Genomic DNA, 26,499 nt, shown 5'->3' on the forward strand with positions numbered 1-26,499 from the left:
TTACAACTCTGTTTGGTTGTAATTTATTAATAGTATTCATGTTAAGCATGTTAATTTCAACATTAATAAATTATAGACACAAAACACATTACTAAATTATTGCTAAAACATAACTCTTCATGCTTACTAATGCATTAACTGACATGGACACCAATAATAAATGATTACGAAACACCTGACTCTTAATGCTTGTTAATGCATTAACTACATTAACAAGCACATCATTAATTGTGTTCATGCGCCTTAATCAGTTCATGTGCATTAATCATGCACATGAACATGATTACTAAACACAGTTAACTCTTTATTCACTGTTAGTTAAAGCTTATTAATGCCTTAATTAACTTTAACACATTAATAAATGATTAGTAAACATCTTAGTTAATGCTTAAGTAACTGTTAGTTAATTGTTACGAATACAGTAATTAGCAATAAATGACTACTAAACACCTTAGTTAATGCTCATTTAACTGTTAGTTAATGGTTACTGATGCATTAATTAGCATCAGCACATTAATAAATGATTACTAAACACCGTTGTTAACAATTATCTGTTAATACTTATTATACTGTGACTAACATGATTAATAAATGATTACAAAACACCTTTATTAACAATATCTGTTAAACTTATTATACCTTTACTAACATGATTAATAAATGATTACTAAACATGATCAACGCTTTACTGTAATGCTTCTATTTATTTATTTATATTTATATAGCGCCAAATCACAACAAACAGTTGCCCCAAGGCGCTTTATATTGTAAGGCAAGGCCATACAATAATTACGTAAAAACCCCAACGGTCAAAACGACCCCCTGTGAGCAAGCACTTGGCGACAGTGGGAAGGAAAAACTCCCTTTTAACAGGAAGAAACCTCCAGCAGAACCAGGCTCAGGGAGGGGCAGTCTTCTGCTGGGACTGGTTGGGGCTGAGGGAGAGAACCAAGAAAAAGACATTCTGTGGAGGGGAGCAGAGATCAATCACTAATGATTAAATGCAGAGTGGTACATACAGAGCAAAAAGAGAAAGAAACACTCAGCGCATCATGGGAACCCCCCAGCAGTCTAAGTCTATAGCAGCATAACTAAGGGATGGTTCAGGGTCACCCGATCCAGCCCTAACTATAAGCTTTAGCAAAAAGGAAAGTTTTAAGCCTAATCTTAAAAGTAGAGAGGGTGTCTGTCTCCCTGATCCGAATTGGGAGCTGGTTCCACAGGAGAGGAGCCTGAAAGCTGAAGGCTCTGCCTCCCATTCTACTCTTACAAACCCTAGGAACTACAAGTAAGCCTGCAGTCTGAGAGCGAAGCGCTCTATTGGGGGTGATATGGTACTATGAGGTCCCTAAGGTAAGATGGGACCTGATTATTCAAAACCTTATAAGTAAGAAGAAGAGTTTTAAATTCTATTCTAGAATTAACAGGAAGCCAATGAAGAGAGGCCAATATGGGTGAGATATGCTCTCTCCTTCTAGTCCCCGTTAGTACTCTAGCTGCAGCATTTTGAATTAACTGAAGGCTTTTTAGGGAACTTTTAGGACAACCTGATAATAATGAATTACAATAGTCCAGCCTAGAGGAAATAAATGCAGGAATTAGTTTTTCAGCATCACTCTGAGATCAGACCTTTCTAATTTTAGAGATATTGTGTAAATGCAAAAAAGCAGTCCTACATATTTGTTTAATATGCGCTTTGAATGACATATCCTGATCAAAAATGACTCCAAGATTTCTCACAGTATTACTAGAGGTCAGGGTAATGCCATCCAGAGTAAGGATCTGGTTAGACACCATGTTTCTAAGATTTGTGGGGCCAAGTACAATAACTTCAGTTTTATCTGAGTTTAAAAGCAGGAAATTAGAGGTCATCCATGTCTTTATGTCTGTAAGACAATCCTGCAGTTTAGCTAATTGGTGTGTGTCCTCTGGCTTCATGGATAGATAAAGCTGAGTATCATCTGCGTAACAATGAAAATTTAAGCAATGCCGTCTAATAATACTGCCTAAGGGAAGCATGTATAAAGTGAATAAAATTGGTCCTAGCACAGAACTTGTGGAACTCTATAATTAACCTTAGTCTGTGAAGAAGATTCCCCATTTACATGAACAAATTGCAATCTATTAGATAAATATGATTCAAACCACCGCAGCGCAGTGCCTTTAATACCTATGGCATGCTCTAATCTCTGTAATAAAATTTTATGGTCAACAGTATCAAAAACAGCACTGAGGTCTAACAGAACAAGCACAGAGATGAGTCCACTGTCTGAGGCCATAAGAAGATCATTTGTAACCTTCACTAATGCTGTTTCTGTACTATGATGAATTCTAAAACCTGACTGAAACTCTTCAAATAGACCATTCCTCTGCAGATGATCAGTTATCTGTTTTACAACTACCCTTTCAAGAATTTTTGAGAGAAATTAATCAACACTGATTTCTTTATAAATGATGACTAAGCACTTTAGGTAGTGTTTAATTAACTGTTAATTCATGCTTATTACTGCATTAACTAATGTCACTTAATGTACCCTGGTTGTAAAGTGTTACCATTGAGCACCTTATCGCACAGTTATTGCATATTATTAGTTGTTGAAGGACCATTATCCTGCATAAGACGCTTCATTGTGTACCAAAGACTTGGTCAGCCAACCATATTGTCTTTAGGTTTTTTTCCTTTGCTTTCACTGGCAACTATGAGATTAGTACGTTGTGCTGTGTGTGAAACAGGCCAGTCAACCTGTTGATCACTGCAGCCTAACAATTCAAGATTCACACAGTCATATGTAACAAACTAATATTCAGTAAACTTCTAAATGTTTGGGTCATCTTGGGATTTTTTGTGCTTTCTTTTCACGCATATATGCTTATTATTATTCTTGAAAGGTAATTTATAATTATGTGATCAGTTATTCACGCACACAGGTTTGATATTGAACAATGTTTTAAGAATGTCTGGAAAAGTGCATTTTGAAATGCAGGTTTTCCATCTCAATTAATTTCTTCTGTAACGGTCACAAATATAAAAGTGAATTTACATTAAATTTCTCAATGCTTCCAAGGATATTGTGCTAAAAATAAAAGAAAACACTTTGTGAAGAAGCAGTTTTAGTGCACAGGAAAGAAATTGTTGAAAGTTAAATGAGTTAATTATTTTATATTTGCAGCGTTTTAAATGTCATAGCTGTGGATCAATGCATGCAGGTCCATTTATCTTCTGCTGTGGTCTACTTGTCTCTCTCTCTCTCCTGCCTTACAGCTTACTAACATCACCTCTCCCCTCCTGAAGTGCTGCTTGTAAAGTATTGTCACTTACAATCCTTGTAACTGGAAACATTCCTCTTGGCTCTGTCTTGTATATAAATGGAGATTTCTGTGTTGGCACCCATCACACAGATATTAACTCCTCTGTATATCACGGTGAAGAAACTGGCTTGCTGCTTTGTCAAGCGTCATTGTTACGAGTGATGGTCGGCAGTTCGGTTTTGGCCGCGTCAGGTCAGGGTTGGCGTGGTCTGGGTAGGTGACCCCGAGTCTGCACAATGACTCTGAGCTGCTTGACACAAACAGGTGTCAGCCTGTGACAAAGTCTTAATCCCAATGCTCACCTTTATCTTTTGAGTGTTCTGGAATCTTTCTCATGTCTGTGGACAAGTAACAAAAAGTTGTCAATAAAATAAAAATATAGGCCAAATAAATGTGTTGAAATTTATGTTTGATTTTTGTGTCACATGTTTGTTCTCATTGATTGTGGGAATCCTGCAGGTATAAAACTGCAGCTAGTCACTTTAAACCTTATCATAGAAAGTGTTTGCATTTGTTACTGTAATTACAAATTTGTACCATAGATGTGATGTGTGCACACAATATCAAATAATCAGTGACAATAATAGACTAAATAATAAATACATACATACATAAAGCAGTGACAAGATTAGGGACTACCATAGAGTTTGAAGACATAATTTACTGAATGTTAAATGTGGAATTAAGGGACTTTTGGGTCGCCCAAAAGTAATTTTTCATTTTATTAGCAAAAGTGTTGCCTTCCAAGAGCCAACAGTAACTTTAATGTTCGGGCCATATTAGTGCCATAATGATGGGAACCAATAACTTGACCAACTATTAGCAAATCTGGCTGAAAATGGTGTAAATATGTACATAGTTATAGTTGAAATTTTGTTGAAATCACCCTGACCATCTGTCCATGAGTGTTCGTGAGCGCAAGTCCTACTAAAACCGGTCTATGGGTTTCAGTGAAATTTCACACAATGGTAGCACACTGTATGAAGACATCCTTGAAGGGAAACGATCCCTGTCCAGTGTCTTCAAGTGAAAATTATTTGAGTTTTTCCCCCCTTGATGTATCATATGATCTTGACAATGTAAGGGAAACTCCTGGTCTGTTTTTAGGGATTTCGATAAACCTTCACACAATGGAGCACACTGTGTGAAGATGTGCATGAAGGAAATAATATTCAAGGGAGATCATTGAACTTTGTGTTCATTTAATGCATCATATGACATTGATGTACAAGTGCAACTCCTCCTTAACCAGTTTAAGGAGTTCAATGAAATTTAACACAACAGTAGCACACGATGTGAATGTGTGCATGAAGGAAAACAATTCCACTCCGACGTCTTCAAGCGGAAATAATTAAACTTTTGTCAATTATGTGTATAAACAGATCTGTTGGCTTCTTCAGAATCAGAATCAAATTTATTGACAAGTAAGCTCTCATATACAAGGAATCTGATCTGGTGTCATTGGTGCATAAACAACAGCAAAAAGAAATGTAACATAGTGGAATGGGGCTGTGCAAAGGCATGCAGATGTACCATCACCAGTTTGTTAATTCTGATATTTACTACCACAAATATATAATATGTGCAAACACCCATCATTGCATAATTTTGTGACTTTGCACTTAAAACTTAAACAACTTGAATAATCTTTAAATTTTAGGATATTCTGACAGGAAGCAGCAACATGAAGAAAGCTCTGTAATTGTTTCTGTTTTACTGTCAGTATGTGACTTTGGAGCCAAAGATAACTGGGAAAACTGGGACTAATATCGGAACCTTCATGACATGATCCAAAAGTATGACCATCAGTTAACAACAACTTGCTGACAACTCTATGATGCTGTAATCTTGCAGTGAAAATCAACTCTTATCGACGTAGGTTTGCCAGCTGAATCTCTGTGACCTGAGTTGTCAGTAACAGATGACATAATACTGAGCAGCTGTGCCTGTAGCATTGTGAATGTACCCTTTTGTTCCATAAAAACACATCCATCTGAGCATGTGCACAGACACAGTGCATGAGAACCCACAGAAACAAGCACGCTACATGGAATTTTTTCCCAACATACATTTACAGTAGCATCATTCTATACTTCCAGGTGCAGGTAACTCAATCCTACCTCTTGAATTATAAACACTAAAAAGGCCCCCATCTGAGGTTTGGCATCAAGGTGATGCTTCTTCTGGGTCCTTTTGGATTTTGTCTCCAACATTGTGAGAGACTTGTGGATTTTCAGCACAATTATGGTTATTATTTTGAGACATTTGGTTGGTGATCCAATATTGTAAGTATTCAGTGAGTTGTGTTAAATGTTAACAAAATGGGTATATTTGATATAGTACTAATCAAAATCTTTGATGTGTCAGACTGAATGGGTTTAATATGCATTTTGATGTAAAGGTTAAATTATTAAATGATTTGTATCTTATCTGACATAAGTTACATTTAGGATTAATTAATTTGTGTGTAGAATTACAATTTTGATTAAAAACACCGGCCAGCATTGTGCACAAGTTTTAGGTTTTCCACAATGTTTGATAAAAATGCAGATTTTTATCAAGTTCTTTTCTGTGTCACCAGAAAATTAAGGTTGCTCAAAATGTCAAATGGCAAATGTTTGTGTGTGTGTGAAATTTATTATTCACAACTGTAAGTTGTGTTTCTGAAGAGTATTGCTGTCCTTATGCCCAATTGCCTGTCCATCCATCAAAACCTTCCCTGTCCTAAAACTCAAGAACTGTTGAACTCTCAAAATCACAATTTTTACACATTTATACTGGGAATCAAAACTCTGTCTGCCAAAAAAATCATGCATTTCTGACATTTATAAATGCCTTTTTTTTTAAACTGAATTTTGGGTTTCAAATATGAAATGTACCAGAAGCCCTGAAATGCTCACATCACCCACTAGATGGTGACAAAAGCTTCTCAAATGTGTGGCAAGGTCTTGACTGTTTTCATTTGAGAAGTGAACTTTTGGCGAAAAATAAGTTGGGTTGACATCCAAAAATCAACTTTCAGTTGTGTCCTTTGCCCTTATGGGAAATTTACTTGTATATTATATATTGCATATACTGCATATACTGACTCTGGTGGACATTGATACATGCCGTACTGCCTGAAAGGTCTGATGCCACCAGTAGGTTGGACACAAATGCAGGATTTAGGATTCACTTTACAGAGTTTAATGCAAGTGTGGGTGGTACACAAAAAGGCAGTCCATACATAGCAGCAGTAGCAGAAGCATGAGGCAGAGACAGAATCCAAAAAACAGGCAGGACAGGTCGAGGCGCAATTAAGCAAAAAACAGGACTAGGAAACTCTGAGGACAAACGCTTGAAAGTGGCACAAGGCTCAACAACCTCTCAAGTGAGAGAGGAAGAAGGTGTGACCAATAAAGGGGACGTGAAAATACACCGCAGGTGTGTGAGGAAAGATCCAGAACGAGGCATGGCAAGCAGGGAGGGAAGACAGGAGGGACACGCCCAACACCAAACACACAACACAAGACAAGAGAGATCCAACCCCCAAACCCCAGTGCAAAAACTAACAGCATACCCAAAAAAAGAAGACGACTAAATAACATACAATAAACCCCACAAACCAGTCGTGACACTGCCACCTGTTGGATGGTTAGTGGAGTTGCCTGACTTTACATTCATTAGTTAACAAATTACAACGGTTAGTGGATGCTGAATAAGTTGTCTGGAAAAGATGAACAGCTGTGGTTCAAACTTGAAGTTTATTTGTTTCCTGAAATCTGGACATGCTGTTTGCTCGTCACTGGCTTTGGAACCAGTTAGTAGTATACATAGGGACAAATATGATGCCCACTACAGAATGGGAAACTAAAATTAAATAGAACGTGGGGCTGGGGATGGTGCCAAAACATTGTTCTACAAACTAATGATGCCTAACTACTACAAACACTACCCCAGAGTATTTCAGTGCCTGTTTCAAACAATATTCCAGAGTCTGTGTGAAAGAGTTGACATTGAAAAACTGATCTGAATGAACATCAGATCAATGTGTATATGTGTTGATAACCACAAGCTGTGCTAAATTGGGCCCCAATGTGTCAACAAACTGATTCAAAACAAATGCGTTGGAATGTTCCAGTTGCAATTATGATATATTTACAAAAATTGATTAAACATTAAATACACATAATTACAGCCCGAAGCTTGTGGTAATATTTTACATGCAGCCTTCAATCACTCAGAAGTTAATTTGATAAAATACTGTGGTGCAGATCGTATCAGATCCGCTGTGGCGACCCCAAGCAAAATGGGAGAAGCCAAGAGAACGTACATTGACAGCAGTGATTGTCTGGAACTTGTTCATGCAGCTGAATCTGCTTTAACTGAAAGATGAATCTGTAATCTGCCATTACAACTTGACATTTTTTCATTTCAGTCTGTAGTGGCACCTGAAACAGGATATCATGTCTCCCCAAACTCCAACACTTGCTTTCTTCTCCACTCCGTGTGGTCTATGGTGCATTCAGTGATCCAGGTCCAGTTTCATCACTGATTCTGTCTACTGTTCTGTGCATTGAGCATGTTTGTACATGCACTTTCAGGGGGGTCTCTGTTTTAGAACATGGCTCTGAGGCCGTCCAGTTTCACGGCTCACTGATCTTCTGCATCATGTTTCTCCTCTGGTGGAGGTCCCTGTTTTTCCTCCCCTCTTTATCTGCTTTCAGTGGGTGTTGCTGCACATTGTTCTTATTTTCTTTGTCGTTTTCTGACAGAGGAGCTCCTCCTCCTTTCAAACGTCCGGGAGCAAATGAGCAGAACCGACATGGAGACCAACAAGGTGACTGCTGATCAGATAATTTACAAGTGTTGACAAAAACAACAAAATATTCCCATGAAAGAACAATTCACCTGAGAGAAAGTTCATATTATTCACTTCATTGCCATATTGACCCAAATGTAAGGCAGCGTGCTGTTCTTTAAAACACATCTTTAAAAAAATAAAACAATAAAAATCAGAGGATGTCTTATAATCAGGACCGTCTTATATTGGAACCATTACTGTATTTGCTAAACTTAGCAAATCATTGCTGTGGAAGAAAGTCATGATTAAAGGGGAAAATATGGTCATCTATGAGCGTGATATTTACGTACCTACGGTACATGCAGTTAATCACTACACCGATACACCCACAGTCAGGGACTGACACTTTATTCGGCACACCTTTCTATGCAATATTACGTAATGTTGGCAAGTGCTTTAAGGTAATTTTGCAAACACTAGACAGGAATGTCATCAACCAGTGACAGCTCCAGACATTTTGTTCTTGGTGGGGCTATAGGTGGTGGTGGATGGTGGAGGTTAAAAACAAACACCCTCCTGCTCACAGAACGTAGATCCTAATACTCTGCAACATTAGATCCTTACATTGTGATGTGCTCAACATGGTTTTCACATTATTTCCTGTATAGAAGGACAGACACACAGAGTCCATAAGGCTGGTTTTTCAGTGATATATACTAAGGTCCATAAGTATTTGAACATTGCCCCATCCTGCTCTGCTTATTAGGTGAATGATTGCTAGGCAACTAGTGCTTGAATTGTCTTAGATTTAAACCATCAATAGCATCAAAGATGGATTTGAGCTTTGAGCTTTCTTATTGAGCTTTGATCTTGACTGATCAACAATTTTATTGCTTTAACATTAGGAATATTAGGACACTGAGAGCAGACAGGAAGGAAGGAAGGAAGGATGTTTGTAGCAGGTGTTGTATTTGGAGGAGTTGCATGTGTGTGTGTGTGTGTGTGTGGGGGGGGGGGTTATGTATGTGGGAGTTGTGTGTGTGTGTTTGTGTTGATTTAAGGGTGAGGGATGTTGCTGCAGTTACTGTTGCTTAGAAACAGGCCAGTCATGGGTGGACATATATAATACCCACATACAGTTTTAGTAGGACACCTTTCACCCTAATACTACATTGCCCGATAAGCTAAGGAATTGCTCATGCCATATGTGTGTGTGTTCCCAGCAGCCAGTGAAGGAGGTGCTTCCTCTGCCACACCACTCTGACCCCAGCCAACACCATGTGTCCTCTTCCTTGGTGACTCCAGCTGCCGCTCTAAAGAAACACAGCACAAGCTCCATCCAGCATGTGCAGCTGGCCTCCTCAGGTTAGTCAGAAATACAAGAGCATATCATTAAAAATTCCCATCACTTGTCTTTCTGAGAATATTTTTGATTTTATTCTGCACTTGAGTGAGTCCCTTCACCTGGATGCTCTTCCTCACACAACTACACATTACAGTGAGAATGGGGAGGAGCGGCAGTGAACCAGGAACCATCTGCTCTGGAAACCACCACCACTGCCAACTTAGATTTGATTCATGTACCTTTGTTATTATTATTTATTTTTAAAAATCATTTTTCTTAATGATTTTCCTATTTTGCAGTGGTGACGTCATTCAGTCACCTGAAGCCTCCAGAGAAGGACACCACCGTGCTGGCTCATATGAAGCCGATCAAGTCCCTGAGACAGGCTGGTTTCACTGCTGTCTTCACCGGAAAAGCGGTGGGTGAACCAGACTGCTTCAATTAAATTCAGGAAGTGCAAAGGATGTGCTCTGACATCATAAAGACAGCTGATATCGCTGTTACACAAACTGAGGATAATATATGAGGTATAATTTATTTCATTAGTGTCAGTGTTCTTCTATCCAGTAATGGCTCCAAAGATATTTTTGGTTTTGTCTTGGTGGTGGTGGGGCATAATTATTTAAGGATGTCGTACCAGATTCCGCATATGAAGTGAAAATATGTATTTTAAATATAATCCATGATTTTTTAAAATGATGAGTAATGCAAACTTAATCAGTTGATCATAGTCCAGTTCATAAACAATGTGTCATGGTTGCCATGGAAACTGGGGGTGCTATGGAACAGGATCAGTGAGAGCAGCCCCTCCCTAACTTAAGAACGTCACGGCTCACTGTGAAATCACATTTTATTTGATACACGAGACCATGATGAAGTATTTTCCATATGTAGACATGTTAAAGTAGCTCAAATGAAGAATAAGGCATAATTGAAATATACCATAAAGTTTGAAATTAGTATTTATATATTTCCTCCTTCAGTAAGTCACATTTTAATCAATGTGAATTATATTGTAGTATTATTGTATTTTAATTGTGCACTTTGTATATACAGCTGTTCATTTGTGTTTTGTTATTTGTGATAAAATCATAATCATAAATGTGTTTGAGTAATTTTAAACTTTATTAGAAAATGGAAAAATGTCGGTTTTTGAAATGTTAATGCTAAGGAAGGGTAGGTTTGTGTTTTTCCAGCACAGCAATGAGGTGTGATTTTTGTGCCCGCTGACAGAAGCCTGAGAGTGAGGTGAAGGTCCCGATCATTGATGTGATCCTGGCAGACGTTGACTCTCTGGTGCCCACTCATGACGAAGGCGGACAGCCCATAACAGAGTGGAAACGCCAGGTGATGGTGCGGCAGCTGCAGGTCCGGCTGCAGGATGAGGAAGAACAGAGGAGTCTGGTATCTATCAATTATCCATTTTGTTCACACAAGTGTGAATGTAAAATGCATGGAGAATTGGTTCAAAATACGCCTATACAGTAGTTATTAAAAAACACTACTATGGATTCATGTATCACCTTTCTATGACCTTTGAGTTTGACCTTTCAAAGTTAGCCAAGCTCAATGTCACAAGAGTTTGGAGCCAATAACATTTGAACATAATGGAAAGATGATGAAGTGATTTAATTTTGGACAGAACTGACAAATGCCAGCAGGTACAGTAGTGTTCAGAATAATAGTAGTGCTATGTGACTAAAAAGATTAATCCAAGTTTTGAGTATATTTCTTATTGTTACATGGAAACAAGGTACCAGTAGATTCAGTATATATAGATTCTCACAAATCCAACAAGACCAAGCATTCATGATATGCACACTCTTAAGGCTATGAAATTGGGCTATTAGTAAAAAAAAGTAGAAAAGGGGTGTTCATAATAATAGTAGCATCTGCTGTTGACGCTACAAACTCAAAACTATTATGTTCAAACTGCTTTTTTAGCAATCCTGTGAATCACTAGTATTTAGTTGTTTAACCACAGTTTTTCATGATTTCTTCACATCTGCGCGTCATTAATTTTGTTGGTTTGGAACCAAGATTTTGCTGGTTTACTAGTGTGCTTGGGGTCTTTGTCTTGTTGAAACACCCATTTCAAGGGCATGTCCTCTTCAGCATAAGGCAACATGACCTCTTCAAGTATTTTGACATATCCAAACTGATCCATGATACCTGGTATGCGATATATAGGCCCAACACCATAGTAGGAGAAACATGCCCATATCATGACGCTTGCACCACCATGCTTCACTATCTTCACTGTGAACTGTGGCTTGAATTCAGAGTTTGGGGGTCGTCTCACAAACTGTCTGCGGCCCTTGGACCCAACAAGAACAGTTTTACTCTCATCAGTCCACAAAATATTCCTCCATTTCTCTTTAGGCCAGTTGATGTGTTCTTTGGCAAATTGCAACCTCTTCTGCACATGTCTTTATTAACAGAGGGACTTTGCGGGGGATTCTTGCAAATAAATTAGCTTCACACAGGTGTCTTCTAACTGTCACAGCACTTACAGGTAACTCCAGACTGTCTTTGATCATCCTGGAGCTGATCAATGGGTGAGCCTTTGCCATTCTGGTTATTCTTCTATCCATTTTGATGGTTGTTTTCCGTTTTCTTCCACGCGTCTCTGGGTTGTTGTTGTTGTTTTGTTTTTTTGTTTTTGTCCATTTTAAAGCATTGGAGATCATTGTAGATGAACAGCCTATGATTTTTTGCACCTGCGTATACGTTTTCCCCTCTCCAATCAACTTTTTAATCAAACTACGCTGTTCTTCTGAACAATGTCATGAGCGTCCCATTTTGCTCAGGCTTTCAAAGAGAAAGCATGTTCAACAGGTGCTGGCTTCATCCTCAAATAGGGGACACCTGATTCACACCTGTTGTTCCACAAAACTGACGAACTCACTGACTGAATGCCACACTACTATTATTGTGAACACCGCTTTTTTTACTTTTTTTTTACTAATAGCCCAATTTCATAGCCTTAAGAGTGTGCATATCATGAATGCTTGGTCTTGTTGGATTTGTGAGAATCTACTGGTACCTTGTTTCCCATGTAACAATAAGAAATATACTCAAAACCTGGATGCAAAAAAACACTACTGTATAACGAATGAATGATTCTTATATTTACTTCTCTTTCATTACAGACAGTGTGAATCAAAGATTTTTCAAGTTTTGTTCAGCCAACTTCACTTCATTTGTTAATATACACCCATTTCTGCATTTCAGGCTCGCAACACATTCAAAAAAAAAAGTTGGGAAGGAGGCAATTTGTGGGCGGTAATGAAAATAAATAAATTATATTATTTCAAACAGGTGAATGAAATCATGATTTGGTACAAAAACAGTATTCAGGAGAGGTTGAGTCTTTAAGAAGTGGAGATTAGCAGAGGGTCTCCAGTTTTGGAACAAATGTGTGATAAAATTATTGAAATATTTAAAACAATCTTGAAAGATTGGAAACAATCAAAAGATTGCAAACAATCAGAAAGATTGGAAGAGATTTGCATATTTATCCCTTTGCAGTTCCTAATATTATTAAAGGATTCAAGGAATCTACAGGGATTTCAGGGAGTACAGGGCAAAGACATAAAGCCTAACCTCTACACTCCAGATCTCCAATCCCTCAGACGGCACTGCATCAAGAACCACTATTCATCAATAGCGAATATAACCACACGGGCAAGACTTTACTTTGAGAAATCTTTGTCAAGCACTACAGTACAGAGATATGTTTCCCAAAAGCAACTTTTAAAACTTTACTGTTAAAAAAAGAAGCTTGAAGTTTACTTTCTCAGAAGTGGAATCAGCTTATTTGGGCTCAGAGGCATCTGCGTTGGACCATCATACAATGGAAACATGTGTGTGTGTATATATATATATATATGCAGTCATACTACATTAGATTTGAAGTAGAAGTAAGCTATGGAAAGCTTTCTTACCTTTGTTAAAGCTCAGTTCAGGTAAACAAATTCTACAAACATCATTTTCAGCATCAGATGATTTTGTTGGAATAAATTATATTTCTCCTCCCTCCAGGGCATGACTGATGAATACACACATGGGGACGGCTGGAAGTACTCCCAAAACCACAACACTGTCCTGGGACCTTTCGGTGAGCTGCTAACTGAGGATGACCTGGTATACCTGCAGCAACAGATTGAGAATATGTCAGTGCAGAAGCGACGTCAGGCCTACGAACTGGAGCTGAGCAGGCTGACCGAGGAGCTGAGGGCCATCTTACCTGATCCGCTTTTCAACATAAGCCTTAACAAAGAGATGGTACAGCAGATGGAGTCAGAGGGACGATGGACTTTACCGAAGTGGTGCCGTCTTGTGTCAGAGATCGTCAAGAATGTGTCGCTGCTCATGACCAATCTGACCCGAGACACAGAAGAAGATACGGAGAAGAGCACGGTGGATGAAATGACCAATGGCTTTTTAGAAGCTGCAAATAACATAGGAATTGGTCCAGGCCAGGTTCTGATGCAAGAAGGCCAGAAGATGGCTCCAACACATGGGGAGACATCGAGTAGTTACAAGATAGGGAACATAGAGATGGAGGCACCATGTGGCCTTCCTCTGGACACCAGCTGCTTCAGCAGATCCCAGAGGGAAAAGGTGTCAAGGGAGATCCAGCAGTCTGGGGTGTCGGTCAGAAACCTCAGATCCAACTTTGAGGCACAGATCGGATGTATTTATCCCTTTGCTGGGATGGTGAACAACACACATGACCGTGTCAACGTGCAGAGTTTAAACCGTGAGATAACAGTGAGAGCTCCTGCAGAAAACAACCAGAGCGACAACACAGCCTCTGATTTGCAAGTGCACCCCTGTGAAGCTACTAAACATCTGGGATCAGTCATGGAAACCACCAGATTAAGGAAAGAGCGTATAGTCATCCTGTTCCTCAGCCACTGGAAGAAGTCTGCATATGCTGCTTCACTGAGAGCAGGGAGGCTGAGAAGCAACCAGGAGGCTCTTCAAGCAGAGCGCAGCATCCTCACCAGAAGACCACCTCCATGCCTCACGTCTGCCGACAAAGAGGTGCTGTGGACAAGATGCTCCACTCCTGGAAGAACAAACTAGCCCCCAAAGATGCGAAAAGTCCTTCAGTGACCTACTCGCCAGAACAATTCCTGCAAGATGTGAACGGTGCAGCAATGACACATGATAGCTTGACCCTTGACCTATTCATGCTGGGATACTTCCACATATTAGAGCAAAAACTGTCGCCCGAGGAGAGGAAAATGAGGCATCTCCTCTGCTTTGAAGTCTTTGACCATGTAGGGAGCTTCCCGTGGGAAATGGTCCGTGACTTCCACAAGGCTGTTCTGCAGGAAATCCAGGCTGGGAAGAGACAGTGGAACGACGGCTTTGAAGACATCAAAGCTCGCTTCTTTGGCAGCTCAACACTATGCCGCCGTTCATCATCATCATTCTTGTTGCCAGACATCAGGCTAGTACCAAAGGTTATAGTTCAGCCCGACACGCCACAGGATGGCGACAGTGACAAAAACATCTCCTGCGCCAGCAGTGACGATATCTGTAAATATATCGACCGGAGCTTTGCTTTCTGGAAACAGAAGGAGAAAGAACTGTTTGATTTTAAACATTAGTTTTGAAATGTATATTTCTGATTTTGAGCAGGACTGTAACAGAGAGCCTTAATCATTTTCACGGGGATGGGGGATACTCAGTCATGTAACATTTCACTTGTTAGTAATATTACTTCAGTTGTAATGACATGATTGTCATAAAACTTGGTATATGAATTACGCATGGTGACCCCAAAAAGCCTATTGGTTTTGGGGTCAAAACGTCAAAGATCAAGGTCACTGGAGAGTTTTATAAAAGTCTTGTGAGCATAATAACTTTTTAAAAAACTTCCCCGTCATCAAACTTGGTAGGTGTATTAGACATGGTGATCCCAAGAAACTGACTGATTATGGGGTCAAAATGTCAAAGGTCAAAATCCCTGAACAGCAAAACCCTTGTGCAGAAAAGTGTTACTCAAAGGTAAGTGTATGGTTTGTCCCAGGCGCTGCAGATGCAGACTGTGTACTTGTCGTTGCTGTTGTTGTAAATAATGTCACAACAATTATTTACAGCCTTGGTCAGTCAAGAAACAACCACAAACTCCACACAGATGTACCCTGTTACATCTCTGACACATCAGAAATCAAAGTTACAACATGTACAATACTGTGTAAAAGTTTTGGGCATCCCAGGATTATAATAAGAGTAGTGCTTGATGCCCCTCCCCCACTCTCTCTTTTTATTGGCATGTCAACACAACATCAGTTCGAACAAAAGTGAATATGTGAGCTATATTTTCATTCCAAAATAATAACAGTTTTATTGTAAGTGTACTGGCCATTAGAATATCACACAAGACAATTACACACGATCATGCAATATTAAAATAATTGTCAAACACGATGACTCACATTTTGCTGCATTTTTCTTAAAATAGCTTTTGAGGTGCTGCAACTTATATATAGTAAAATCACGCATAAATAGAACCCAATTTTCATATCAATTATCATTAAAGCTGAAATTCATTACACATTCATTTATTTATGAATATTTCTCAGGTTTTCATAGTTTTTAATGCTTTTCTGATGCAATAAATATGCCTAAAACATTTACACAGTATTCCATGTTTGCTTGGGCAGCGTGGTGAATTAGTAGTTTGTACTGTTGCCTCATAGCAAGAAGGTCGTGGGATCCATTCCCACCTGTGGCCTTTCTGTGTGGAGTTTGCATTTTCACCCGTGTTTGTGTGATCCATTTTCCTGTTGTGCAATCCTTCTCTACTCCGCTCCAACATGGAGCGTTCAAAGAAAGAAACCAACGTTACAAACCTGCACATTCACCATTTTCAACAAGTAGATCAAACAGATCCTCCAACACAGAATGCAGAATCAAAACCAGTTTGATTTAAACAATTTATTACTTAAATTCTATAAACAGATAAAAAAATAAATACATATATCCTAAAAACACACAGTGTGACCACTTCGGATGTCACGTGGAGGTCATGGTTCCATGTACACGGAAGCGATAAACACACGTGTACTCGGGATGACCCCAGTTTGTGAGGACACGCAGCTCCACAAAACGATGGAGCACATCGCTGGGTTTCTGCAAGCAGAGAGAAGAAAAAAGAAGATTAGAACAAAGTACATACTGTTAGAATGTGTGTAGGTCTGCAGGACAGCAGGTCCCTGCCTAAAGTCTGCAGATAAATATTCTGCAGTCAAAACCAGATCGGATTCTTTGGACTCACAGGCAGCTCAAACGTCTGCGTCGGCTCGCCATCCTGATTATAGATGAATTTCCCCAGCAGAGTACCGTCTTCATTCTCACTGACTGTCCCCTGAAAAAGACGCAAAGACATGTCAGAAAAAAAAAAACTTAACTGCAAAAAGTAACAGAAAGAAAGTGTAGAACACTGAAGCTAACAGCTACGCTAACGAGCAGAATGAAAAGTGCTGTAAAATGCAGAAGGCTACGGATTAGCGACGTGATTTTGACTGAACAATTATTAGTAAATTTATCAAGAAACACAATCATAATTTATTTTGGCTGCCTGTGTTTTTGTTTGGGGAAACCACAGTAGATGAATAACTGTTAAAAATTAAGTCTGTAAGTATGTTAATGTTAGCTTATCCCTCATGAGGCAAAAATTGGTTAATCGCTGCTGACGCTCTGAAATGTCCCATACGCAGTGAAGGCAGGGGGACCGATCAGACCGCAACATCCTGTTAGCTTGGACATCAGCATTAAAGTTTCACAATAAACTGTTTTCTGAAGTCTTCTGCATTTTAAAACCAATTAGTTTTTTCCTTTTAGCTGAAAAGAAAATCACAGTCGCAATGTTGTGCACGTTAAATGTTAGATTAGGTGTTAGCATAGAAAAGCAGCAGGTCAGTGTGCTAACGTGACCACAATGTGATTTCTGTACAAGACGTCGATTCTGCTTCAGTTTTCCAAAAAAATTTTCAACAGCCAAAGTTTTGTTTGACAAAATTTCAAAAATATCTGAATTAAACAAGGTTCCAACAGTTGGGTAACACGGTGCCTGTCAACAACAGGTTATCCATGAGCAGGTAAACAACAAGTCTACAATTCTTGGGTAAATAAACGAGTCCTGGAGTTCCACACTTCTTTTCTGGATTGTAACCACTCACGTAGATCTCGAAATCTTTTGGCGCCGAGTCCATGCGTCCAGTTGGGGAGTTGTAGCGTGGCAGGTGGTCCAGTGTCACATGGGTAATTCTGACCGGGTGGGACAGGGAGATGAAAAGAGTTCCCTGTGCACCCGGAAATGGCCAGCACCTCCCTGAGAGCAGCACAGGGTGACCCTGAAATATCAAAGTCAGATTATCGTTACTGAGAAGATCTTCAGAAAGAAGAAGAGACTCAGAGGTAGCGAACAACCAAAGCAAAAATAAAAAAACATACCTGAATAACAACGCGTGGGCTCACTGAGCACTGCCACAAGGGGAGGCCAAACAGGGTCAGGCAATTTGAAGGACAGCTGTGGGTCTTAGAAGATCGCTGTCTGACCACATGAGCACCTACAAAGAATAAAACCAACATCAATTCAATGTAAAGAAAAATAACTTTTACCTGAAAACTAATGAGATAAAACACACAGAGTAGACCTGATTAAACATTTTTTAAAAATTACGAGGAAACTCAACTTTTCATTAAAAATATAATAATTCCACAAACAAAAAGTGTACTAAATTGTTACGTCCATGTTTGTAGTTTTTTTTAACTCTACATTTTCCATCTAAAAATTTATTCATGATATTTGTTGAATATTTTAAATATTAAATCACTGGATGGCAGAAATGAATAAAAACTGAAAGTATTTTATTATTACACTCCAAACAACAACTGAGAAACCAACCGAGAGACTCCAGGGCAAAATCGGGCATTTTGTCGGCAACGGGTCGTCCACAGTCTGAGGAGCAGCGTTGGTCCAACAGCCGGATCATATCGTACTCCTGATTAACACACAACACAAAGAAAGACACACAACAAAATGATTAAAACTCCACTGAGTCCCATCTGCCTGTGAAACTTTCATCCACATCATCATCATTTAACCACAAAGATTAGTGCAAAAGAACAAATCAAACTGCTGAATATCATCTCTGAAGTTGATACATCTTCTAGATCCACCGACCTTGATACGCCCAGCGAGCCACTGCTCCAAGGCCTGTTTGAGCTCTGGGCTCAGGTCATCAGGGTCCAACACAGGACCGAGTTCTGCAGGTGTCTGTAGCTTTGCTGTGATGGTCATGTAGGTGTTGAGGAACAGAAAGAGAAACCAAACACCTGGAGAAAACAGGGAATACTGCTCTAAAAACCACAGAGGAAAAAGAACCCAGGTGCCATAACAAAAACAACAACAATAATAAAACATCAAATAGATGTTGAACAACACCACAACTGACAATTGTGCAGGTTACAAATGTGACTGGGTTCAAAATATGTAAAACTAAATAAATTATTTTATATTTAATTGCAATTATCAGATTCTTAAATGAAGGTTTTAATCTGTGCTTCTTCTGTGAATTTCACATTGACTTCCTCCAAGCTGCAGGTGGCGCACTTTCACCACTCCAGCCCAACGATATTCAAAGTCTTGAAGTTAAACACTTGTTGCAGGTGCTGCAAAATTAAAATAAATTTATTTATTTATATAACTTTAGACCCTTTTGGGTTTAAAAAATAAATAAAATTGATAAACTTTATAATTTATATAAATTGTGAACACTGAAGTGAAAATCTGCCAAAGAGATGATCAACCTAGTGAAGAATTTAATTTGGTGTTGCCATGACGACAACAACTTCTGAGTTCACGAATTCCATCAGCTAAAATGACGTGATTACATTATAAATTTAAAGCGGCACAAAACAGATTTTTTTAATTTATTGCAGTTTAAATTTTCCTGTTTTCTTCTTGTTAAAACTTTACATTTTAGAATCTGGAAAATATGTTTATAAAAAAAACCATTTCCCAGCGGGGACTTTGCAGTAAGCTTTAACATTTCTGTAAAACTGGTATTTAAGCGTAAATGAATTGTGCTTCTTACTGAGAGCGATGAAGAAGAGATGGAGGAAAAGTTCACATGACTTCTTTGTAGCTGTGAAGAAAGAAAAGAAGAAAATTTCTATGAATAATGATAATCAGGAGCTCAATCACATGCAGCGTTAACATGTGCATGTAGCTCCACGTGCACGCTGTGCTACTGTTGTGTTACATGAAGTCATGTTAGTATCACCTTTGTAGAGATGAGACACGCCGCTCTTTGCACGTGCAGCCATGGGTGGCTCGGTGCTGGCAGAACCGCCATCCTCTCTGACCGGCCGACTGAACTTATGAGTGCTCCTCTTCATTTTGGAATCCCTGGAGGGAGGAAAAGAAAAATAAAGAGACGGCAAAGAAAATATCAGAATTAAAGCTACAAATCCCCGAATCAGGTACCTGAGATGAGACTCGCAGTCAGAAAGACTCATGGGACTCGAGTCAGTGTCCTCATGGAAGCTTGAGTCCATCTTGGAAAGGAGGCGAAGACTTCTACGAGTCATGACTGGAGAGAGAGAGAGAGAGAATACCAGACTTCATTAAATATTTCACATTAATTAAAATTCCATTTGTGTGAAGAGTCAACAACACACTGATAATGTTAATAACTAATAATACACTGGATCTCCAACTTTCTGATGGACAGGACACAGCAGGTGAGGCTGGGGAGCATCACATCCAGCACACGGACAATCAGCATTGGCACCCCTCAGGGGTGTGTGCTTTCCTCACTGCTCTTCTCCCTCCATACAAACGACTGCACCTCAGGGAACCCCTCTGTTAAACTCCTGAAGTTTGCGGATGACACCACCATCACTGGACTCACCCAGGATGGTGATGAGGCTGCATACAGACAGGAGGTGGAACAGATGGTCCTCTGGTGTGGTCAAAACAAACTGGAGCTGAACCCGCTCAAGACTGTGGCAATGTTAGTAGACTTCTGGTGGAACCCTCCATCACCACCCCCCTCCCTGCCGCAATCATCAACAACTATGTCTACTGGGGACACTTTCCGGTTCCTGGGATCCACTATCTCCCAGGATCTAAGAGAGTGCAGCTCAAACTGAAGTCAAATTCCTTGTATTCTTGTAGATACTTGGCGAATAAAAGCTATTCTGAGTCTGATGTGCCCTCTTGTGGTGCTTTTTTAAATAGCAGAATTGGCATATTAATTCATGTTGATTTTTATGTACTTCAATGAACTTTTTCTTTGAAATAAAGAGAATGAAATTAATTTTTCACGATTTTAACAATCATTTTATTTTGATCTTTTAAATGAGAGTTATATTCCTTAATAATACAGGATTATTTTATTTGTGGAAATGTGAATATCTGTGTGTATAAATTTTATTTCCTGTAAACCCACTGATAAAATCATATAAAAACAAATGGTTTGGTTCAAAAATCATTTGAGGTCATCTAAAACTTTTGCACAATCTGATGTACCATTATTATCATTATTATTACTGTGTCTGTTATAATCTCACTGTTTACAGACTAAATCATTTAAATTATGTATTTTTCAGCTTCTGGTCGCCCAGTAAGTCCGAGTGGGAAAGACAGTGAATTTTTACTGATTTATTTGACAAACGGTCATATTTTAATCCACATTAAATGGTGCCTGCACAATATTGTGACTGTGATGAAATATGAAATTTAACTGTAAACAGACGGCAACAAAAACACGAGCGTTAAAAGTCTGAATCATTTACCTGATTTTGTTGAGATGAGACGATCTGTTTAAAGTTTGTCAGAAATTCCACTCAGCGACCACAAACCTCAACTTCGTTTGACTTTTAAAACAATTATCACACCAGCTGAAGATCTGATTTATCAAAGAAACAAAATCCACAGAGCGAAAATAAAAAGCTGCTGCACGTTAAGTTAGCGAGCGAGAACTGAAAGACCGAGCATTGGAACAACAGTCTCTTATACAAAGAGACTGGTAGCGTGTTTTTGAAAACATGGCTGTGATTGGTCCATCTGATACGTCGGCTGCTATTGGCTATCACGCCACGCTCTGTGATTGGCTGTGGCGTAACCGCCGAAAATGTAAGTTGGTTCCACTGTGTTACGTTGTAAACAAAGGCTGCAGCCAATCAGAGAGCGGCGTGTCTCAGCCAATCAGCAAAATGTCAGAATCCTGACTAAAAGTCAGGTGACCAAATAACCCGATTCCGACTCCTTTGCATTGGCTGGAGGAGTGGAACCAACTTATAAAAGACCAAACGCTCACGCGTCATCAATACTGACGAAACGCACCCGTCAGAAAGAAAAGATCACTTCCGTTGACCCACCAAATTAAAAGCATCAGCCAAACCAAAAATGTCACTTCCGGTAAAACCAAATTAAAGCAACCATCATTTAAAAAAAGGACACTCGGTGAAACTACATTTGTGGACACACCAAAAATCTAATTTATGAAAACTCCACCTATAATCAACACAATTTTCCTCACAATGAGTATCAGTTATATTGCAAATAACTGAAATATACCAGCTTACAACTGGCTAAAGAAATGGGAACAATTTTACAAATTAATAGACTCTGAATGTCAGTGACCTTTTTGTATATTGAATCTTCGTTATTACTTCAGCCGTATTTTTATATTTTAACATGCCTTATTTTGAAGTCTGTCAGTATTGTTCACACACACACACACATATACATATATATATATACACCATGGTCAATGAGAATTCCATGTCTAACTGGCGTGCATTATTTTCGTGTATATGCACATGTAGTTCGGCGAGTCACTGTTATAATCACTCCGCTCTGGTCGTCACCATAGCAACGCACAAATCAGTTGGCGCAGATCAGCTGTGTTTTGAAAAGTGAATAATAGAAACGCGATAAAACATGGATTTCCAAGTGAATTTTAATATTGGTGGCCAAAATAAAACGTTTGAGGGATGGAAAGGGGAGAGCAAACGAGAAGAACAGCAAAAGCAACAGCGTAAAGATTTAACATCGGACAAACTGTACAAGATTGAAGATGGGAGAGAAAAAGAGAACGGTTCTATCCTTGTGGGCTGCCGGAGCGCTCTGCATTAAAATAGCGAGCGGAGCCTAGTTTCTGGACCTGTTTGCCAGAGTTTGTCACAACACGACACAGCGGGGGGGGGAGTGGCCTGCTGCGGCTCGAGCCCGCAGACTCAGTAACCGCATCAGAGATAAAATAAAACATATAGTTCCAAATACTCACACATTTTTATCAAGTTCTGTTAACTTAAATATTTGTGTGTTAGCTCACTGTGTGGGACCATGGTATAAGCGGATTAAACAACTCAAAGCCGTGCATTATACGGTTTGAATGCACTTCGCGGAGTGTTTCAGACTCCGCGTCATGCATTCAAACCATATAATGCACAGCTCGAGTTGTTTAATCCTTTTATTTATATATATATATATATATATATATATATATATATAAATCTTTATATATATATATATAAATCTTTATTTAACCAGGTTAGTCCCAATTGAGCAATTGAGATCAAGATCTCTTTTGCAAGGGAGGCCTGGACAATTATAGTTTCCAATTCACCATTTTACCATTTCATGAGTGTGCCGTTACCAAGCAACACATACGCCAAGCAAGTGTGCTCCCCAACACATGAGGCATGTGAGTGTGTCAGCCCCCCCAACACATGACATGCGGGGTGGGGTGGGGGTGGGGGAGCACACTTGCATTACATGCTGATAATTATGTACAGACAAGAACACATCTGAGCCACATCTCATCTGAGCCAGCTACGTCTGAGTGCACACGGCAAGGCGCTTTTCAGCTGATTGCTGGCCAGCCACTCACTGACAGCTGGAAATGATGGCTCAGTGCACATGATGTGATAAATTAAAAACACAGAGAACACAGCCAGGATAAGTATATAAATAAATACTACAATAACTACATATATAATTACATAACAAATACATAAAATAAATAATCACAACAAAGAAACAGATAGTGACACTTTGTTCTGTGCACTGATTGAAAAGGTAGGCGTGTCCACAAACAGCAGCAGCTGTTGGGATCTGTAGACTTGCAAGTCACAGTTGTAAAAATGTATTCTGTTATGATGGACATGACCTTACAACTGTCCACCGTGATGCGCGTACATGTGCATGCTGTCCTCATGTGGAAATACATAAAAACATATATCGCCTTTACAATGGGCTGGAACGACCATGTCAGCGCACACATTGGCATTCTGTGCCAGGTGAAAAGGACTGTCTGATCATGTGTACACTCAGCTGGAGATCTGAATGTCACATCACCTACATCAGCTATGGTCCACATGATGCAGTGTCCTTCGGCGTGCTGCTCGCTGGACATGCAGGGCCAGCTGGACATGCACGTGGGGCCGGCTTGACACACAGGGACATGATAAGAGCACACTGCTTCATCCATGTCATTTCATGACTTGACAGGTGACTGTCCAACTGTGTCCCTCTCGACAGCAGGTGGAATGTAAAACATTCCACAGTGTGTAAGTTGCCTATGCCATGGGTACTAACACACCCCCATACCATCACAGATGCTGGTTTTTGAACTTTGCACTGGTAACAATCTGGATGGTCTTTTTCCTCTTTTGTCCAGAGGACACGACGTCCATGACTTCCAAAACCAATTTGAAATGTGGACTCATCAGACCACAGCACACTTTTCCACTTTGCATCTTTCCATTTGAGCTCCAGCCCTGAGAAGGTGGCGGCATTTCTGGACGTTGTTGTTGATGTATGGCTTTCACTTTGCATGGTAGAGTTTTAACTTGCACTTGTAGATGTAGCGACGAACTCTGTTAATTGACAATGGTTTTCTGAAGTGTTCCTGAGCCCACGCGATAAGATCCTTTACACAGTGATGTCAGTTTTTAATGCAGTGCCACCTGAGGGATTGAAGGTCACAGGCATTTAATGTTGGTTTTCAGCCTTGCCACTTACATGTAGAAATTTAAAATAAACTTTATTGATCTCACAGAGAAGAAATTCATGTTACATCAGCTCTTAAAAAACACACAAGATGGGTGTAAGTAGAGGAAAATGTTCATTTCTCCAGATTCTCTGAATCTTCTGATTATATTATGGACTGTAGATGATGGAATCCCTAAATTCCTTGCAAGTGAACTTGAGAAACATTGTTCTTAAACTGTTGGACTATTTCTTCATGCAGTCGTTCACAAAGTGGTGATCCTTGCCCCATCTTTGCTTGTGAATGGCTGAGCCTTTTGGGGATGCTCCTTTTATACCCAATCATGACACTCACCTGGTTCCAATTAGGTGTTCTTTGAGCATTCAACAACTTTCCCAGTCTTTTGTTGCCCTGTCCCAACTTTTTTGAAATGTGTTGCAGGCATCCATCTCAAAATGACCAAATATTTGCACAAAAACAACAACGTTTATCAGTTTGAACATTAAATATCTTGTCTTTGTGGTGTATTCAATTGAATATAGGTTGAAGAGGATTTGCAAATCATTGTATTCTGTTTTTATTTACATTTTACACAACGTCCCAACTTCATTGCAATTGGGGTTGTACATTCAATGGGGTTTTCAATGGTAAATTTAAATGGCCACAAAATCTGTAATCTGGATCGGATCTGGATCAAACTTTGTCAGTTGATAAAGGATACCATCCTACATAAAGCTCACAAATATGAAAGAAATTAGTTTTTTTTTTGACAGCGTTATGAGTTTTTGAAAAATTGTTCAATGTTAAACATAGGGATTTTCCCAATTTTCCGAGATTTTTCCTGACTTTTACCTTTGACTTATGGCCTTGAAAATTGAATCAGTTCTTGCCTACCAGGATATGAATCTTCATGAAAAATGTCATAACGATATACAACCCCTGGCAAAAATTATGGAATCACCGGCCTCGGAGGATGTTCATTCAGTTGTTTAATTTTGTAGAAAAAAAGCAGATCACAGACATGACACAAAACTAAAGTCATTTCAAATGGCAACTTTCTGGCTTTAAGAAACACTATAAGAAATCAAGAAAAAAAGATTGTGGCAGTCAGTAACGGTTACTTTTTTAGACCAAGCAGAGGAAAAAAATATGGACTCACTCAATTCTGAGGAAAAAATTATGGAATCACCCAGTAAATTTTCATCCCTAAAACTAACACCTGCATCATATCAGATCTGCTCGTTAGTCTGCATCTAAAAAGGAGTGAACACACCTTGGAGAGCTATTGCACCAAGTGGACTGACATGAATCATGGCTCCAACACGAGAGATGTCAATTGAAACAAAGGAGAGGGTTATCAAACTCTTAAAAGAGAGTAAATCATCACGCAATGTTGCAAAAGATGTTGGCTGTTCACAGTCAGCTGTGTCTAAACTCTGGACCAAATACAAACAACATGGGAAGGTTGTTAAAGGCAAACATATTGGTAGACCAAGGAAGACAAAGCGTCAAGACAGAAAACTTAAAGCAATATGTCTCAAAAATCGAAAAATGTACAACAAAACAAATGAGGAACGAATGGGAGGAAACTGGAGTCAACGTCTGTGACCGAACTGTAAGAAACTGCCTAAAGGAAATGGGATTTACATACAGAAAAGCTAAACAAAAGGCATCATTAACACCTAAACAGAAAAAAACAAGGTTACAATGGGCTAAGGAAAAGCAATTGTGGACTGTGGATGACTGGATGTAAGTCATATTCAGTGATGAATCTCGAATCTGCATTGGGCAAGGTGATGATGCTGGAACTTTTGTTTGGTGCCTTTCCAATGAGATTTATAAAGATGACTGCCTGAAGAGAACATGTACATTTCCACAGTCATTGATGATATGGGGCTGCATGTCAGGTAAAGGCACTGGGGAGATGGCTGTCATTACATCATCAATAAATGCACAAGTTTATGTTGATATTATGGACAATTGAAAGGATGTTTGGGGATGATGAAATCGAAATTGAGTGATTCCATATTTTT

General features: G+C 39.3%; 2 protein-coding genes across 2 annotated transcripts; one reads left to right on the plus strand and one right to left on the minus strand.

Moving 5' to 3' along the window:
- Positions 1-9,194: 9,194 nt before the first annotated feature.
- On the plus strand, positions 9,195-15,061 carry LOC117521304 (espin-like protein). Its single transcript, XM_034182622.1, is given in 6 exon segments — positions 9,195-9,457; positions 9,737-9,855; positions 10,259-10,267; positions 10,671-10,831; positions 13,469-14,433; positions 14,436-15,061. Coding segments are annotated over 6 exon segments (2,040 nt in total). The 5' UTR covers positions 9,195-9,297.
- A 1,411-nt stretch (positions 15,062-16,472) lies between these two features.
- On the minus strand, positions 16,473-19,862 carry LOC117521305 (SUN domain-containing protein 2-like). The gene is made up of 8 exons (XM_034182623.1): positions 19,748-19,862; positions 19,559-19,609; positions 18,646-18,797; positions 18,367-18,463; positions 17,913-18,028; positions 17,639-17,812; positions 16,735-16,824; positions 16,473-16,589 (listed from the first exon to the last, which is right to left on the minus strand). The coding sequence occupies exons 1-8, from the start codon at positions 19,860-19,862 to the stop codon at positions 16,473-16,475; spliced, it is 912 nt and encodes a 303-aa protein (XP_034038514.1).
- Between the last annotated feature and the right edge of the window lie 6,637 nt (positions 19,863-26,499).

This window comes from Thalassophryne amazonica, chromosome 12 (assembly GCF_902500255.1).
Source record: "Thalassophryne amazonica chromosome 12, fThaAma1.1, whole genome shotgun sequence".
NCBI lineage: Eukaryota > Metazoa > Chordata > Actinopteri > Batrachoidiformes > Batrachoididae > Thalassophryne > Thalassophryne amazonica.

Bases quoted from the DNA above. Each gene is read 5' to 3' on its own strand.
- LOC117521305 (XM_034182623.1), bottom strand. From the start codon at position 19,862: ATGAAGAGGAGCACTCATAAGTTCAGTCGGCCGGTCAGAGAGGATGGC. The intron at 19,610-19,747 runs GTGATACTAACA...CTTTCTTCACAG, and splicing joins CGTGTCTCATCTCTACAAAG to CTACAAAGAAGTCATGTGAA. The intron at 16,825-17,638 runs GTGAGTGGTTAC...CGTCTTTTTCAG, and splicing joins CAAAAGATTTCGAGATCTAC to GGGACAGTCAGTGAGAATGA.